The sequence below is a fragment of the Cetorhinus maximus genome, chromosome 1 (genome assembly GCF_964194155.1).
Source record: "Cetorhinus maximus chromosome 1, sCetMax3.hap1.1, whole genome shotgun sequence".
Taxonomy (NCBI): Eukaryota; Metazoa; Chordata; class Chondrichthyes; order Lamniformes; family Cetorhinidae; genus Cetorhinus; species Cetorhinus maximus.
Genome location: NC_135879.1, coordinates 246,230,133 through 246,248,119, shown reverse-complemented (window position 1 = coordinate 246,248,119; position 17,987 = coordinate 246,230,133). Strand labels below are relative to the sequence as shown.

Here is a 17,987-nt window from a genome sequence, read left to right as displayed (position 1 = left end):
TACCACTTAGGTGGACAAGGGCAGCAAGGGAACACCACCATCTGCAATAATATAAAAGCAAAATACTGCGGATGCTGGAAATCTGAAACAAAAACAGAAAATGCTGGAAAAACTCAGCAGGTCTAGTAGCATCTGCAAGTTCCCTTCCAAGACATAGATCATCCTAATTTTGAACTATATCATCGTTCCTTCACTGTTGCTGGGTCAAAAATCCTGGAACTCCCTTCCTAACAGCACTGTGCATGTACCTATAGCAGGTGGACTGCGGTTCAAGAACACAGCTCATCACCACTTTCTCAAGGGTAACTAGGTAACAACAACAAATGCTGGCCTTACCAGTGATACTTACATTCCACAAAGAATAAAAAAGAGATTTAACTTGCCTCCAACCCACTTCCTTTGGAAACATGCATCACACTTATCACCTTGCAATTCAGTGTCAGATGTCAACAGTTAAAAACTGCATGGAATAATGACCAAGTGGACATCTTCCCATTAAGCCTACTGGTCAATGTTAGCAATGAAATCATCAGCAGTTTGAGGTTCTGGTTATTCTACTTTGACCTGAGCTGTGTATAAGCCACAGTCCACAAGGAGTGGGGAAATAGAAGCAAGAACAGATGCTCACCTGGTTTACTCCTTCAGACCGGTCTGAACACATGCTGCTCATCATTGCCAAACCTGCAATGCCACCATTAAAAGTGCCACCTCTGTAAAAGAGAAATCAACATTAACAGAGAATATGTTGACTATGCAGCATCAATCCTACCATCACTGACATACTGACTCTTCTATACGTGGTAATGTACAACAAGGCAGAGTTAATTAAGCCCTCATGGGAAAGGCACCCTAGTGATCATAACATGATTGAATTTCGCATACAGTTTGAGGGAGAGAAGAGTGGGTCTAAGACTAATGTTTTAAACTTAAATAAGGGTAATTATGAATGTATGAAGACAGGGCTAAATAATCTGAACTGGGAAGTTAGGTTAAAGGACAGGTCAGTAAAGATGCAGTGGTAGACATTTAAGGAGATATTTCATGATGTTTTGTGTTTTGTTACAAGGCATTGATGAGACCACATCTAGGCTGGGATTTTTTGCGCCGGTTCACAGCAGGCATCCTGGAGGGCAGGAGCATAAAATTTCGCGAGAAGGCCAAAAACCGATTTTACATCATTGTAAAACCAGTTTTCAATCAGCCGCTCCACCCATCAACGGTGGGCCATGTTTCCCACTGCGGCACAGCGGGAATGTCATTTTAATACATTTGCAGCTTATTATAAGCCCGACTTGCCAGAATCATCCCCCATGCTAGATCATCCGGGCATGTTGGCATGCAATTAGAACGGCGTGTTTCACAACAGGATATAAACAACGTGCACCTGGCAGCCTGAGCTTCGCCCGTCACTTCGAGGCTGGTTCACCGACCTTGCATCAAGCTGTGCTTGCAGGAATCAGCGCCAATCATCACAGGCAGTGCTACATCACTTTGACAGAGAAGTCTCTACCTACCAGACTGTGATGGTAAGGCTGTGGTAGCTTTTAATGGGCTCCAGGGTTAAGGCTGCACCGGGAAGGGAGTGATCAAGCCTGAGGCATGGGAAATAGTGATAGCGACCACAACATGGTACAAGTTAAGCTTGTAATAGGCAAAGAAATAGACAAGTTGCAAAAATATGTTTTGGATTGGGGGAGAGCAGATTTTAGTAAAATAAGGCAGGATCTGGCCAAGCTAGACTGGGAATAGTTACTTGTGGGGAAAATCTACGGAGGAGCAGTGGGGGGTGTTCAAAAAGGAAATGGGGAGGGTACAGGCTCAACATGTTCCCTCGAGGGTGATAGGAAGGAGTAACAAGCCCAGAGATCCATGGATGACCAGAGATATTCAGGATACAATGAGAAGGAAAAGAGAGGCTTTCAGCAGGTACACGGGAAGCAAATCAGCAGAGGCATTAGTGGAGTACAGAAAGTGCAGGGTGGAGCTTAAGAAAGCAATTAGGAGAGGAAAGGGGATATTAGAAAGCTTTGGCTGGCAAAGGTAGGGAAAATCCCAAGATATTCTATAAGTATATCAATGGGAAGAGGATAACCAGGGAAAGAGTAGGGCCCACTAGGGACCTCGTGGGCAATCTATGGGTGGAGCCAGAGGACAGCGGTAGAGTGTTGAATGAATACTTCACATCCGTCTTCACCCAAGAGATTGAGGATGAAGGTACGAGGAGGAGACAGCGAGGTTCTTAAGCAAATTGATAGAGGGAGTGACAAGGTATTGGAGGTGTTGGCAGGCTTAAAAGTGGACAAATCTCCAGGTCCGGATGATTTGTGTCCCAGACTGCTGAGGGAGGCAGGAGAGGAGATCGCAGGGGCTCTGACTCAAATTTTTAATTCCTCTCTGGCCACGGGGGAGGTGCCAGAGGACTGGAGAACAGCTAATGTGGTTCCGCTATTTAAGAAGGGATGTAAAGATAAGCCAGGGAACTACAGGCCAGTGAGTCACACGTCAGTGGTATCATAGAATCACAGAATCACAGTGCAGAAGAGGCCCTTAGGCCCATCAAGTCTGTACCGACACGTGAGAAACACCTGACCTACCTACCTAATCCCATTTACCAGCACTTGGCCCATAGCCCTGAATGTTTTGACATGACAAGTGCTCATCTAGGTACTTTTTAAAGGATGTGAGACAACCCACCTCCACCACCCTCCCAGGCAGCACATTCCAGACCGTCACCAACATCTGGGTAAAAAAGTTTTTCCTCACATCCCCCCTAAAACTCCTGCCCCTCACCTTGAACTTGTGTCACCTCGTGACTGACCCTTCAACTAAGGGGAATAGCTGCTCCCTATCCACCCTGTCCATGCCCCTCATAATCTTGTACACCTCCATCAGGTCTCTCCTCAGTCTTCTCTGCTCCAACGAAAACAACCCAAGTCTATCCAACCTCTCTTCATACCTTAAATGTTTCATCCCAGGCAACATCCTGATGAATCTCCTCTGCACCCCATCCAGTGCAATCATATCCTTCCTATAATGTGGCAACCAGAACTGCACACAGTACTCAAGCTGTGGCCTCACCAAGGTTCTATACAACTCCAACATGACCTCCCTGCTTTTGTAATCTATGCCTCAATTGACAAAGGCAAGTGTCCCATATGCCTTTTTCACCACCCCACTTACATGCCCCTCCGCCTTCAGAGATCTATGGACACACACGCCAAGGTCCCTTTGCTCCTCAGAACTTCCTAGTGTCATGGCGTTCATTGAATACTTCCTTATAAAATTACTCCTTCCAAAGTGTATCACCTCACACTTTTCAGGGTTAAATTCCATCTGCCACTTATCTGCCCATTTGACCACCCCGTCTATATCTTCCTGTAGCCCAAGACACTCAACCTCACTGTTTACCACCCGGCCAATCTTTGTGTCATCCGCAAACTTACATAGTCTTCTATGTCGCTTATATAAATGACAAATAATAGGGGACCCAGCATAGGTCCCTGTGGTACGCCACTGGGCACTGGCTTCCAGTCACTAAAGCATCCTTCTGTCATCGCCCCCTCCTACAACTAAGCCAATTTTGAATCCACCTTATCAAATTACCCTGTGTCCCATGTGCATTTGCCTTCTTCATAAGTCTCCCATTTGGAACCTTGTCAAAGGCTTTGCTGAAATCCATATAAACTACATCAATTGCTCTACCCTCATCTGCACACCTGGTCAAATTTGTTAGGCATGACCTCCCTCTGACAAAGCCATGCTGACTATCCCTGATCAAACCTTACCTCTCCAAGTGGAGATAGATTCTCTCCTTCAGAATTTTCTCCAATCGTTTCCCTCCCACTGATTTGAGTCTTACTGGCCTGTAGTTCCCTGGATTATCTCTACAACCATTCTTAAATAGCGGAACCACATTAGCTGTTCTCTAGTCCTCTGGCACCTCCCCCATGGCCAGAGAGGAATTAAAAAGTTGGGTCAGAGCCCCTGCGATCTCCTCCCTTGCCTCCCTCAGCAGTCTGGGACACATATCATCTGGACCAGGAGATTTGTCCACTTTTAAGCCTGCCAATACCTCCAATACCTTGTCAATCTCTATATCAATTTGCTCAAGAACCTCGCAGTCTCTCTCCCTGAGTTCCATACCTTCATCCTCAATCTCTTGGGTGAAGACGGATGTGAAGTATTCGTTCAACACTCTACCGCTGTCCTCTGGCTCCACCCATAGATTACCCCCTTGGTCCCTAATCGGCCCTACTTTTTCCCTGGTTATCTTCTTCCCATTGATATGCTTATAGAATATCTTGGGATTTTCCCTACTTTTACCAGCCAGAGCTTTCTCATATCCCCTCTTTGCTCTCCTAATTGCTTTCTTAAGCTCCACCCTGCACTGTCTGTACTCCACTAATGCCTCCACTGATTTGTTCCCCTTGTACCTGCTTAAAGCCTCTCTTTTCCTTCTCATCGTAATCTGAATATCTCTGGTCATCCATGGTTCTCTGGGCTTGTTACTCCTTCCTATCACCCTAGAGGGAACATGTTGAGCCTGTACCCTCCCCATTTCCTTTTTGAACACCCCCCACTGCTCCTCTGTAGGTTTCCCAACAAGTAACTGTTCCCAGGCTACCTTGGCCAGATCCTGCCTTATTTTACTAAAATCCACTCTCCCCCCAATCCAAAACATTTTTTTGCAACTTGTCTTTCTTTGTCCATAACAAACTTAAACTGTACCATGTTGTGGTCGCTGTCACTAAAATGCTCCCCCACCACCACCTCAGCCACCTGTCCGGCTTCATTCCTCAGAATTAGGTCCAGCACTGCGCCGTCCCTTGTTGGACCCTCTACATATTGACCTAAAAAGTTCTCCTGTACACATTTCAAGAAATCTACTCCATCCGAGCCCTTAACACTATGTCTATCCCAATGAATGTTGGGAAAGTTGAAATCACCTAATATAATTACTCTATTGTTATTGTTTTTACACACCTCCACAAATTGTGCACATATTTGCTCCTCAATTTCCCGCTGACTATCTGGGGGTCTATAATAAACACCTAACAATGTGGCTGCCCCTTTTTTATTCCTATGCTCTACCTACAAAGCTTCATTTAATGCCCCTTCCAAGATATCATCTCTCCTTACTGCAGTAACTGACTCCTTAACTAATAATGCGACGCCTCCTCCTCTTTTACCCCCTCCTCTGTCTCACCTGAAGATTTTATATCCCAGAATGTTGAGCTGCCAATCCTGCTCCTCCTTCAACCACGTCTCTGTGATGGCGACTATATCACTATTCCACATGTCAATCCTCACCCTTAACTCATCCGTTTTACCTGTAATACTCCTGACATTAAAGTAGAGGCCACCAAGCCTTGCCTTACTCCCTTGAAACTTAGTGCAGCTGTACTCCCTCTGACTTGATTGTTTTACTGTATTATGATGTGTCTCTATTCTGCTAACATTCTGTGTCCCCGCCCCCTGCCCAATTAGTTTAAACTCCTCCCAACAGCACTAGCAAACCCGCCCGCAAGGATGTTAGTCCCGCTCTGGTTTGGATGTAGACCGTCCCGCTTGTACAGGTCCCACCTTCCCCAGAAACGGTCCCAGTGATCCAGGAATCTAAAACCCTCCCTCCTGCACCAACTCTTAAGCCACGTATTCATCTGTGTTATTCTCCTATTTCTGTGCTTGCTAGCATGTGGCACTGGGAGTAATCCAGAGATTATGACCCGAGAGGTCCTGCTTTTTAGTCTACTGCCTAACTCCTTGAATCCTTGATGCAAGACCTTATCTCTCTTTCTACCTATGTCATTGGTACCAACATGTACCATGACCTCTGCCTCCCACTTCGGGATGACCTGCAGCTGTTCAGTGACTTCTCGGACCCTGGCACCAGGGAGGCAACACACCATCCTGGAGTCACATTGACGACCACAGTAGCGCCTATCTGTTCCCCTGACTATTTAATCCCCTATTACTATTGCTCTTACTCCCTTCCTCCCCCACTGTACAGACAGACTGCTTGTGGTGCTAGAAGCTTGGCTCTGTCTGCACTCCCTGGAGGAACCAGCACCCTCATCAGCCTCTAAAATGGAATACCTAAATTTACGAGCGGGACCCCAGGGGACTTCTGAACTACCTGCCTGTTTCTCTTGGACTGCCTGGTGGTCACCCATTCCCTTCCTTCCTTAAGTCCCTTCATCTGCAGTGTGACCACCTCTCTAAATGTGCTATCCGCGATGCTCTCAGACTCGTGGATGCTCCACAGTGTCCCCAGCCGCCGTTCCAGCTCTGAAACCCGAGCTTCCAGGAGCTGCAGCTGGACACACTTCCTGCACACATGCTGGTCCCCGTGGGAAGCTGGAAATGTCGCCGGCTTCCCACATGGAGCACAAAGAGCACACCACGGCTTTGAGCTTTCCTGCCATGACTTATCCCTTTAAATTAAACCTTTTAAATCAATTACTCTAGGGCCCTTCTTTCCTGATCCTCGTTACTACAGAATATACAAACTGTAAACTACAAAAAAACCTTAAACTATAAGCGATAAAAGTGGTAAATACTTACCCAAATTTACCCACTACTTACCAGTCACTCCTCTCCCTTGTAGCCTCTACTGCTGCAGCAGGGCAAGACCACTCTCTGAAGACCACTGAAGATTTAAGAAGTTGGATAGCAAAGAAAAAGTGCAAAGGACACCACGGGTTTCAGAGCTCTACACCGAATTCCCATTGCTCTGAAATTCTATTCGGGTGGCTCCTTCCAAGGCTCCAAGGGAAACCTTTGTGGGATCTCTCAAGCTTCCACCTACAAGTGTACGAGTTATGGTCGCTACCAAGGTATCTCGTACAAATTTGCATGATGTATTTCTGGTGGTTGCTGACCCGCTTCACATTGCACGAGTGGCAGCCTTTCCTGTTGATATATTGCATTGCCTGTTGCCAGGGAGCTCTTACAGCCGTGAGTGCAGTTGATGGTGCTCTGCACCTGTGGGAATCCAAATATAGCAGCAATGCCCAGTGCTTTGGCTGCCTGGCTAGCTTGATCTCTAGTGAAGTGCACGTAATTGTAAGCCTTGGCAACGAGGGCGTCTGTCACCTCCTGAATGCCGTGACAAAGGCTACCTCAAAGAACATGGCTGACGACACCTATCTGGCAGCCAGCTGAGAGAAGGGACAGTGATAAAAGAAAAATACTGCGGATGCTGGGAATCTGAAACAGAAACAGAAAATGCTGGAAAAACGCAGCAGGCCTAACAGCATCTGTGGAGAGAAAATAAAAGAGTTAACTTTTCGAGTCCATATGACTCTTCTTCAGGTACAACAACGTTCATTCTGCCAATTGAACATTGGTAGGGCAAGCCATTGGCATATTGAAGATGTGATTCCGATGCCTTGTCCAAACTGGTGGAGCACTCCATACAGTCACCAGAGCATCTTATGGGTTATCATGGCTTGCTGCATCCTGTACAACCTGGCGTTCCAAAGCAGGGGAGGACTTGCCCGATGCCGAGATGGAGCAGCTGCACATCTCCTCCAATGAGGAGGACATCGAGAGGGATGAGGGCAATGAGGTCGAAATGCTGAGGCTGCAGGGGAAGAGGCCATAGCTTGGGCCAGACGAGGCAGGGGTGCACGTGAGGCGCTCATAGAGACCAGATTCTAGTAGGATGATGACAAGTAGCAATGGACAAGCGCCCACCATAATGGGCCCACATTACCACCAGCATTGCTATCCTTCTCATTTCAACCATCCACTTCAATCTGAGAATGAGTATTTACACATTAGGTTTACCAGGTCATCAACCTTTGAAGGATGTGTCTTTGCTGAGATGGGGTGCTAACTGCAGGAGGGTGCCAAGTGTCACACATCAGAAGGTGCTGCCTCTCCAAGCATCTCTCTAACATCCCAGTCGCTACGGCAACTGTAAGAGGCAGGGGTTGGACTACAATCCTCAGCGGGCTTGTGGCAGTATGCCTTCAGTTTGACTAAGTGCCTCAAGGAGACCCATCCCCACCTTCTGTGTAACTTCGATAGTGATACTGCTGGGCAAGACTTGGGCCAAGGCAGCTGAGGACATTCCACAGGTGTGAATGCCTGTTGAATTCACTCAGTCCTCTGCGTCATCTTGCATCACCCCATTACATTGAAATCCAGATGGGATGCGGGCCTGCAGTTAGCCTGACCTTTCAATGGGCGCGGATCACCTGACAATGACCATGTTCACACAGCTGCCTGCCAAACATCAAAATGCCTCCTCTTTAACACAAACAGCCTTCTCTAATGGCCAGCCCTAGCCCTAGCAAACCCAAAAATGCAGACACACCATGGACCCATCAAGGTCGCACATCATTGATAATAAAGAGCACGCCTAGCCCTTTTCAGCCCTCAACATTATCTTCCTATCAATGTAATATATGCGCATCCAGAGCATGCTCAACGGCTCCATTAACCGTAACACATCACCATATGAATTTATCGATGAGCTCGGCGAGTAAGGGGACACTAAATAGAATGTATGGTCCAGTGTTACATCCATACATTTTGACGATGTCCTTGTGGGTGCAATGCAGACAACTACAAGGTGGGAAACGCTAAAAATTATAGCTTCAATTGCCAGAGCAAAAACCTGGCACATTGAGGTGCACACATATTGGTGAACTTAGCAGATGTACCCTCAGAGAGTTGACAACGCGTAAGACAGGCAGGGGCACACATGATCTCTGAGTATGGGCTCATAGATTGAAAACCCTCACAGATGACAGAGAGTTCAAGGAAAGATTAGCCTTCTCCAGGCACATCAACATCTCTTCTTCTATACTACACCTTCACCTTTCCAAAATGCAAATGAATCAGGGGACTACCTGAGCCTCCAGCTTATACAGCCAAGTATGAACATCACATGAACCAGCAAAGCATGTGAATGAGTTGCCTTGCACAAGCACACTTTACATTGAGGGTAAGGCATCACTGGTGTTGGGAATGAGCTGAGAATGGACACACACTGTGATGAGATGGCTGCATACAACATCAACCAGAGGCACATGATACGAAATCTGTGATAAGTTGGTGGTGGGGGGGGTGGGGGGTGGTGGGGGAGGGGGGTGGGGGGCGGCAACATTTTGTGACGCCTGATTGTCCACAACACAGCTCAGCATAAAGAGGGGGCATACACAAGAGGAGCTGTGGAATGGGTGTAATTTTCACAACATTGGTGGAAAGTATATAGATTTGGTGAATACCTGTGCCACTGTTGATCCTCCTAACCCTACCATTACGTGTAGGTGCATCCCCGACATCCACAGCTGAGGTGGAGGCAGCCTGCTGACTGCCATGCCTTGTTGCGTATTATGACTTTGGTGTGCGTCCTCTGGAGGGCCGAGGCTTGGAGGGCCCTGGCCTGCTTTGGGTCCCCTGATGTGTGGCATCCTCCTCCTCGGCCTGTGGAACTGGAGGGTGGTGGGGTCATAGGCAGGGGGAGCGGGATCAGCTGGATGTTCTCGGAGTCACCTTGGTGAATGGCCCCGGAGTGTTGGTCCTCATCTCTATGGGTGCCCGAGGGCCCCTGGCTGACTCCTTGAGGAGAAGGGGCAGCTGGAGTGAGATTGAGGTGCCTTGGCCCCCTCTTGCATAGCCAGTGATGGATGTCTCCAATGCCTACAGCGACAGAGTGCAACTCTTGCAGCAGCAGAGACGCTACGTCCTGGACCAAGGTCTCCATGGCAGCTGCCATCCCCCCAGTGCTGAGCTCGGTGCGCTAGCACATCAGCTCTATTACCTCAGGCTGAATGTAGATGGACTTCTCCACCGTATGTTGCAATCTGTGGAATGCTTCCTGACATTCCTGAGTCTGTTGCTGCAAATCCAATATCTGAGAGAGGGCCAAGTCCACAGGCTTGTTATCTGATTCAGAATCAGCAGAATCCTGGGCTCTAGCCCTCCTCAGAGTGTCGGATCACCCGGATGTCCCTGCCTCCACCTGCTGTAGACCAGAATCCGTGCCGTGCTCACCAGATTGTAACACCGAGCCTCCTCTAGATCTAGGTTCCTTCGAGGTATGTGTCTCTGTGATGGTGGAGGGTGTGTGTGAGCGCTGTGAGGGGTTTTCAAATATGGTGCCCTTGGGATCCCCATCCGAGGGGGATTGTGGGGAGAGGCTGACTCCAGGCGTCCTGGGAACATTAGGCAGAGGCGCCTAAGAAAGAGAGTAGCAATAAGCAGCACGTGGCATCAGACTCCAAAACATAACATTGCACTCACAGTATCGCTGTCCGAAGGATCAGATGGTGCAGGGTCCTCACTTGGGTCTGTGCGCTGACCACACCATCACTGCTGGCACAATCCCAGTCCTCTCTGGTAAGGTGGAAATCTCACTCCTCAAACTATGCGAGGGCCCTGATCTCAGGCATGCCCTCACCGGTCTAGGGTCTCTCACTTTTATTGTGGGTGAGCTTGGCCTGTATAAAGACAGATGGGGAGTATCTGAGCTGGACCCATTCCAATGAAGATGTTAAGGGTGTCTGCTGGTGGGGGTGCTAAGTGGAACCATGCACTGTATGAGGACATGAGCTGCACATGATGTGAGCCTAGCTGGAGCTGTCAAGGTGTGTTTGGCAGAGTGGAGTGATGTCCCTTGTGCTGGTAGTGTGTGAGATCCCTGTGGACTGTCAGCCATAGATTGTCTAAGGGGCTTGTGTGAGCGTGAGCTGAGAATGATGAGAAGGTTGACTTACGCTGGCTGTGTGGGTGAGATCATTCATCCATTTTCAGCTATGGATAGCTGATCTCCTCTGGGCAGAGTTGACACACTGAGAGGAACTGAGAGGCCCTGGAGGAGCTGAAGCTAAGCGCCAGTGAGCAGGTTATAGCTAAGCAAGTGCCGCTTGATAGCACTGTTGACAGCACCTTCCATTACTTTACTGATGATCGAGAGTAGACTGATGGGGCGATAATTGGCCAGGTTGAATTTGTCCTGATTTTTGTGTACAGGTCATACCTGGGCAATTTTCCACATTGCCGGGTAGATGCCAGTGTTGTAGCTGTACTGGAACAGCTTGGCTAGGGGCACGGCAAGTTCTGCAGTGCAAGTCTTCAGTATTATAGCCGGAATATTGTCAGGGCCCATAGTCTTTGCAGTATCCAGTGCTTTCAGCCCTTTCTTGATATCACGTGGAGTGAATTGAATTGGTTGAAGACTGGCATCTGTGATGCTGGGGACCTCCGGAGGAGGCTGAGATGGATCATCCACTCACCACTTCTGGCTGAAGATTAGAGCAAATGCTTCAGCCTTATCTTTAGCACTGATGTGCTGGGCTCCTCCATCATTGAGGATGGGGATATTTGTGGAGCCTCCTCCTCCAGTGAGTTGTTTAATTGTCCACCACCATTCACGACTGGATGTGGCAGGACTGCAGAGTTTAGATCTGATCCTTTGGTTGTTAGATCGCTTAGCTCTGTCTATCACTTGCTGCTTATGCTGTTTGCCGTGCAAGTACTCCTGTGTTATAGCTTCACCAGGTTGGCACCTCATTTTAAGGTATGCCTAGTGTATTCCAGTAATAGTACTGAAGACGTATGTTCCAGAACTAGCTGTGCCTCTAGCCAAGCTGTTCCAGTACAGCTATAACACTGGCACCTACTGGGCAATGTGGAAAATTACACAGGTATGACCTGTGCACAAAACGCAGGATGAATACAAAGCGGACAATTACCGCCCCATCAGTCTACTCTCGATCATCAGCAAAGTGATGGAAAGTGTCACTGACAGTGCCATCAAGAGCACCTACTCAGAAATAACCTGCTCATTGATGCTCAGTTTGGGTTTTACCAGGGCCACTCGACCCCTGACGTCATTGCAACCTTGGTCCAAACATGGACCAAAGAGCTGAACTCAAGAGTTGAGGTGAGAGTGACTGCCTTTGGCATCAAGGGAGCATTTAACTGGGTGTAACATTTTGCCCTAGCAAAACTGGAATCGATGGGAATCAGGGGAAAACTCTCTGCCGGTTAGAATCGTGCCTTTCACAAAGGAAGATGGTTTTTGGGGGTCAATCATCTCAGCTCCAGGACATCACTGCAGGAGTTCCTCAGGGTAGTGTCCTAGGACCAACCATCATCAGCTGCTTCATCAATGAATGACCTTCCCTCCATCATAAGGTCAGAAGTGGGGATGTTCACAGATGTTAGCACCATTTGCGACTCCTCAGATATTGAAACAATCTGTGTCCATCTGCAGCAAGACCTGGACAATATCCAGGCTTAGGCTCATAAGTGGCAAGTAACATTCGTGCCAAACAAATGCAGGCAATGACCTTCTCCAATGAGAGAGAATCTAACCATCTTCCCCTGATAGTCGATGGCATTACCATCACTGAGTCCCCGACTGTCAACATCCTGGGGGTTACCATTGACCAGAAACTGAACTGGACTAGCCATATAAATACTGTGGCTACAAGAGCAGGTCAGAAGCTGCGAATTCTGCAGAGTGTAGCTCACCTTCTGACACCCCAAAGCCTGTCTACCATCGCCATAGCATAAGTCAGGAGTGCGATGGAAAACTCCTCCACTTGCCTGGATGAGTGCAGCTCTAACAGCACTCAAGAAGCTCGACACCATCCAGGACAAAGCAGCCCACTTGATTGGCACCCAATCCACCACCTTAAATATTCACTCCTTCCACCATCAACACACAGTGGCGGCAGTGTGTTCTACCTATAAAATGTACCGCAGCAATTCACCACCCCCACTCCCCCTGTACCATGAACTGTCATGTAGCACCTTGTCAGATGCCTTCTGAAAATCTATGTACACCACATCCACATCAAACATAATTTCCCTTTCACAAAACCATGTTGACCCTACTTTGGGATTTTCTAAGTTCCCTGCTATAACTTCCTTAATAATAGATTCCAGCATTTTTCCTATGATAGAAGTTAAGCTAACTGGCATGTAATTTCCTACTTTCTGCTTCTAGCTATTTTTGTTTTTGTGTCAAAGGACAGCAGGACTGGGTGTTAAATATTCCTGGGTACAAGGTGTTTAGGAGAAACAAGAAAGGAAAAAAAGTGTAGTGGGGGGGAAAGAGGTGCAATGACATTGATTTTTAAAAATTCATTCACGGGATGTGTGCTTCGCTGGCTGGGCCAGCATTTATTGCCCATCCCTAATTGCCCTCTAGAAGGTGGTGGTGAGCTGCCTTCTTAAACCGCTGCAGTCCATGTGGTGTAGGTACACCCACAGTGCTGTTAGGGAGGGAGTTCCAGGATTTTAACTCAGCGACAGTGAAGGAACAGCGATATATTTCCAAGTCAGGATGGTGAGTGGTTGGGGGAGAACTTCCAGGTGGTGGTGTTCCCATGCATCTGCTGCCCTTGTTCTTCTAGATGGTAGTGGTTGTATGTTTGGAAGGTGCTGCCTAAGGAGATCAGTGTAGTATATAGATCACCAACTAGTGGAAGGGATGTGGAGAAACAAATTTGCAAAGAAATGTACAGAGAGATGCAAGAATTATGGAGTAATTGTAATGGGGGACTTCAATTATTGAAATATAGACTAGGTTAGGAATAGTGAAGAGGGGCAAGAGTTCCTGGAATGTGTTCAAGATAATTTCCTGCAACAGTATGTTTCCAGTCCAATGAGAGGACCGGCACTGTTGGACCTGGTTCTGGGGAGCATTTAGGGGACAGTGACCATTACATTATAAGCTTTAGGTTGGCTATGGAGAAGGACAAGGAACAATCCAGAACAGGGAGATTTAATTGTGGGAAACCCAACATCGACGGGATGAGGACGCACCTGAGTCGAATGAGTTGGAATCAAATGTTGGCAGAAAAGACGGTGGCTGAACAATGGCTACCTTCAAAAAAAGTATTGCAGGCAATGTCAAGGTATATTCCCTTGAAAGAGAAAAGTAGGACAAATAAATCCAGAGCACCATGGATGACAAGAGGATTAGAGGTGAAGGTGAAAAGGAAGAAGTGCGTGTGCAACAAATATCAGATAGAAAATACAATAGAGAATCAGGCTGAATATAGAAGGACCAGAGGGGAAGTGAACAAATGAATAAGAAAAGCAAGGAGAGAGCATGAAAAGAGGCTGGCCGCTAATATAAAAGGGAATCCCAAGGTCTCCTATAAGCATGTAAATAATAAAAGGATGGTAAAAGAAAGAGGAGGGCCGATTAGGGATAAAAAAGGGGACTTGCACGTGGAGGCAAGAGAAATAACAGAGATATAAAATGAGGACTTTGCATCTGACTTTACAAAGGAAGAAGATGCTACCCAGGCCGAGGAGGTAACTGGTACACTAGAAGAATTTACAACTGCGAAGGAGGAGATGTTAGAAAGGCTATCTTTGCTTAAAATTGATAAGGTACCAGGGCTGAATGAGAAGATGCATCCAAGGTGACTAAGGGAAGTGAGAGTGGAAATTGCAGAGGTAATTCCAGTCTTCCTTAGACACAGGAGTGATGCCAGGGGACTGGAGAATTGCAAATGTTACATCCTTGTTCAAAAGGGGTGCAAGGATAAAGTCAGCAACTACAGACCAATCAGTCTAACTTCCATGGTAGGGAAACTTCTGGAAACTATCGTTTGGGACAAAATCAGTAGTCACTTAAACAAGTGCAGGATAATTAAGGAAAGCCAGCACAGATTTGCTAAGAGAATATCATCTTTAACAAATTCGCTGGGGTTTTTTGAGGAGGTAACAGAGAAGGTTGATGCTGTTGATGTGGTGTATATGGATTTTCAAAAGGCATTTGACAAAGTGCCAAACAACAGACATGTGAGCAAAATTCTAGCTCATGGAATAAAAGGGAAACTAGGCACTTGGATAAGAAATTGGCTGGGTGACAGGAAACAGGGAGTAGTGATAAATGGTTGTTTTTCAGATTGGAGGCGGCTTTGCATTGTAGTTTCCCCAGGGGTCAATGTTGGGACCCTTGTTCTTCCTGATATATATCAATGACCTAGACTGTGGTGTTCAGGGCATGATTTCAAAATTTGCAAATGATACAGAGAGTGGAAATGTTGTCAACTGTGATTGGGATAATCTTGAACTTCAAAGGGACATAGACATGTTGGTGGATTGGGCAGACAAGTGGCAGATGAATTTCAATGCAGAGAAGTGTGAGGTGATTCACTTTGGCAGGAGGAATATGGAGAGACAGTATAAAATAAAGGGAAGTAACTCTAAAGGAGGTGCAGGAACAGAGTGACCTTGGTGTATATGTACAGAAGTCATTGAAGATGGTAGGGCATGTTGAGAGGGCAGTTAATAAACTATATAATATCTTGGGCTTTATTAATAGGATTGAGTACAAGAGTAAAGAGGTCATGTTGAATTTGTATAAGACACTAGTTAAGCCTCATCTGGAGTACTGTGTCCAGTTCTGGGTGCCATGCTTGGGGAAGGGTGTGGAGGCATTGGAGAGAGTACAGAGGAGATTCACAAGAATAATTTCAGGCATGAAGAACTGTAGCTATGAGGATAGATTGGAGAGGTTGGGACTATTTTCCTTGGAGAAAAGAAGGCTGAGAGGAGACTTGGTAGAGGTGTTCAAGATCCTGAGGGGTATGGACAGGGTAAATAGTGAGAAACTGTTCCCACTCAAGGGAACATCAAGAACTAGAGGGCACAGATTCAAAATAATTGGCAAAAGGAGTAAAAGTAATTCGAGGAAAAAAAATTTCACCCAGAGGGTGGTTGGAGTCCGGGAGAAACTTCTTGAGAGAGTGGCAGAGGCAGTTTCGATTGTGGTATTCAGAAAATAATTGAATTGCTATCTGAAAAGAGAGAATGTGCAAGGTACAGGGATAAGGCAGGGGAGTGGGGCTAGGTAGAATGCTCTTTCAGAGAGCCAGTGCAGACTCGATTGGCGGAATGGCCTCCTCCTGCTTAGCAAAGATTCTGTGATTCTGCGACAAAGTTTTGGTCTCTTTGGGAATCAAGGGATATGGGGAACAGGCGGGAAAATGGAGTTAAAGCCAAAGATCAACCGTTATCATAGTGAATGGCAGAGCAGGCCTGATGGGCAATATACTCCTCCTGTTCCTGTTTCCTATGTTCTTATGTTCAACCACAGCCATCTTCCTTTGTGCTGGGTATGACTCCAACCAGCGGAGAGTTTTCCCCCTGATTCCCATTGACTCCAGTTTTGCTAGGGCTCCTTGATGCCACACTCGGTCAAATACTACCCTGATGTCCAGGGCAGTTGCTCTCACTTCTCCTCCCTTCTTGAGTTCCATGTTTAAAAAATGCTGTAAAGTGGTCAGGAGCTGAGTGGCCTGTGGCAGAACCCAAATTAAGCAGCAGTGAGCAGGTTGTTGCTCAGTACATCTCACTTGATAGCACCGTCAACAGGAACTTTGTGGGGAGAATTTTCTCCCCGTCAGGGGTGGGGGCTGAGCGGGGGCTGAGCGGGGGAGGGCACGCAGACAATCACTGCCCGCGATCGGCTACGCACCACCATTTTACGTGGGCGGGCCAATTAAGGCCCGCCCAGCGTGACGCGCTGCCGGAAGCACCGAGTGCTCCCTGTGCGAGCGGGGGGGACTGGGCTGAGTCGGTGCCTGCACTCTTTCGCGCATGCACGGAGCTGCCTCAGGAAGTTTAATTTCGTTATGCATTCATTCATTTAAATAAAGGAAAAAAAAAATTTCAGACATGTCCCCTCATGTGACAGTGGAACTCAAGAAGGGAGGAGAAGTGAGAGCGACAGTGTCACATGAGCTGGGACATGTCAATGAATTTTAATTTAAAAATTTATTTGATTTATAAATCCTTCATGAAACCTCATCCCGCCTGTGGATGAGGTTTCATGATTAATGCAAAGGCCGCCTGGGCTCTTCGCCTGCTCCCCCACCGCCAGCCTTAAAGTTGGACCGGTAGCTTCGTTAATTCTCTTAATTTGTTTTTAAATGGCCTTAATGGGCCTTTGTCAGTTTGGTGGGTGCGCAGCCAACTCTGGTGCACACCTGCCGAACTGAGAATCAGAATGGCGCACGCCCGACATCACACCGTGTCATTTTATGCGTCGGCGAGCAGGGCCCACCCCCCCCGCACGCCAACCCGAAGATTCTGGCTCATCACTTTGCACATACAGACTGATGGGGCAGTAATTGAGGATAGTGGTAATGCTACTGGATCAGCAATCCAAAGGCTTGGATTAATGCCTAGGAAACATGAATTCAAATCTTTACCTCAGCAGTTGGGGGAATTTAAATTCAATTCATTATTATTATTAATAATAATAATTATTAAATTCAATTAATTAATCTCAAGGATTGTCCTAAAACCTATCCAGATCACTCATGTCCTTCAGGAGAGGAAATCTTCCATCCTTACTTGATCTACCTGCATGTAACTCCATACCCACAACTATGTGGCTGATTCTTAACTGCCCCCTGAAATGGTCTGGCAAGCCATGCAGTTGTATCAAACCACTCCAAGTCAGGAGTGTGGTGGAATACTCTCCACTTGCCCGGATGAGTACAACTCCACCAGCACCCAAGAAGCCCCAACATCTTCCAGGACAAAACGAAGGTTTCATTGGCACTCCACCCATCGAAATTAAACATTCACTCCTTTCACCACCAGTGCACAGTGGCTACAGTATGTACTATCTACAAGATGCACTTCAACAACTTGACGAGTCTTCGACAACGCCCCCAAAACCTACAGCCTTTAGCACTGGGAGGGCAAGGGCAACAGATGGATCGGAGCGCCACCAGCCTGTAAGTCCCCTTGCAAGTCACAAACCATCCTGACTTGGAAATATATTAGTTCCTTCCTCATGGCAGCACTCCCTTCCTAAGAGTACTGTGGGTGTACCTACACCGGGTGGACTGCAGCTGTTCAAGGAGGCAGCTCACCACCACCTTCTCAAGGCCCATTAGAGATGGGGTGTAAATGCTAGCCTTGTCAGTGATGCCTGCAGGTACAGATGAATATTAAAAAATAGCTATCTCCTGCCCAGCATTAGTTTGATG

General features: G+C 47.2%; 1 protein-coding gene across 1 annotated transcript in view; it reads right to left on the bottom strand.

Annotated features, from left to right (window-relative positions):
- LOC144688623 (disintegrin and metalloproteinase domain-containing protein 12-like) overlaps positions 1-17,987 on the bottom strand; it is an 812,806-nt gene that overhangs the window by 694,313 nt on the left and 100,506 nt on the right. The window contains exon 10 of the mRNA XM_078555419.1: positions 629-710. Within this exon, the coding sequence (XP_078411545.1) occupies positions 629-710 (82 nt within the window). The remainder of the gene's footprint in view (positions 1-628; positions 711-17,987) is intronic.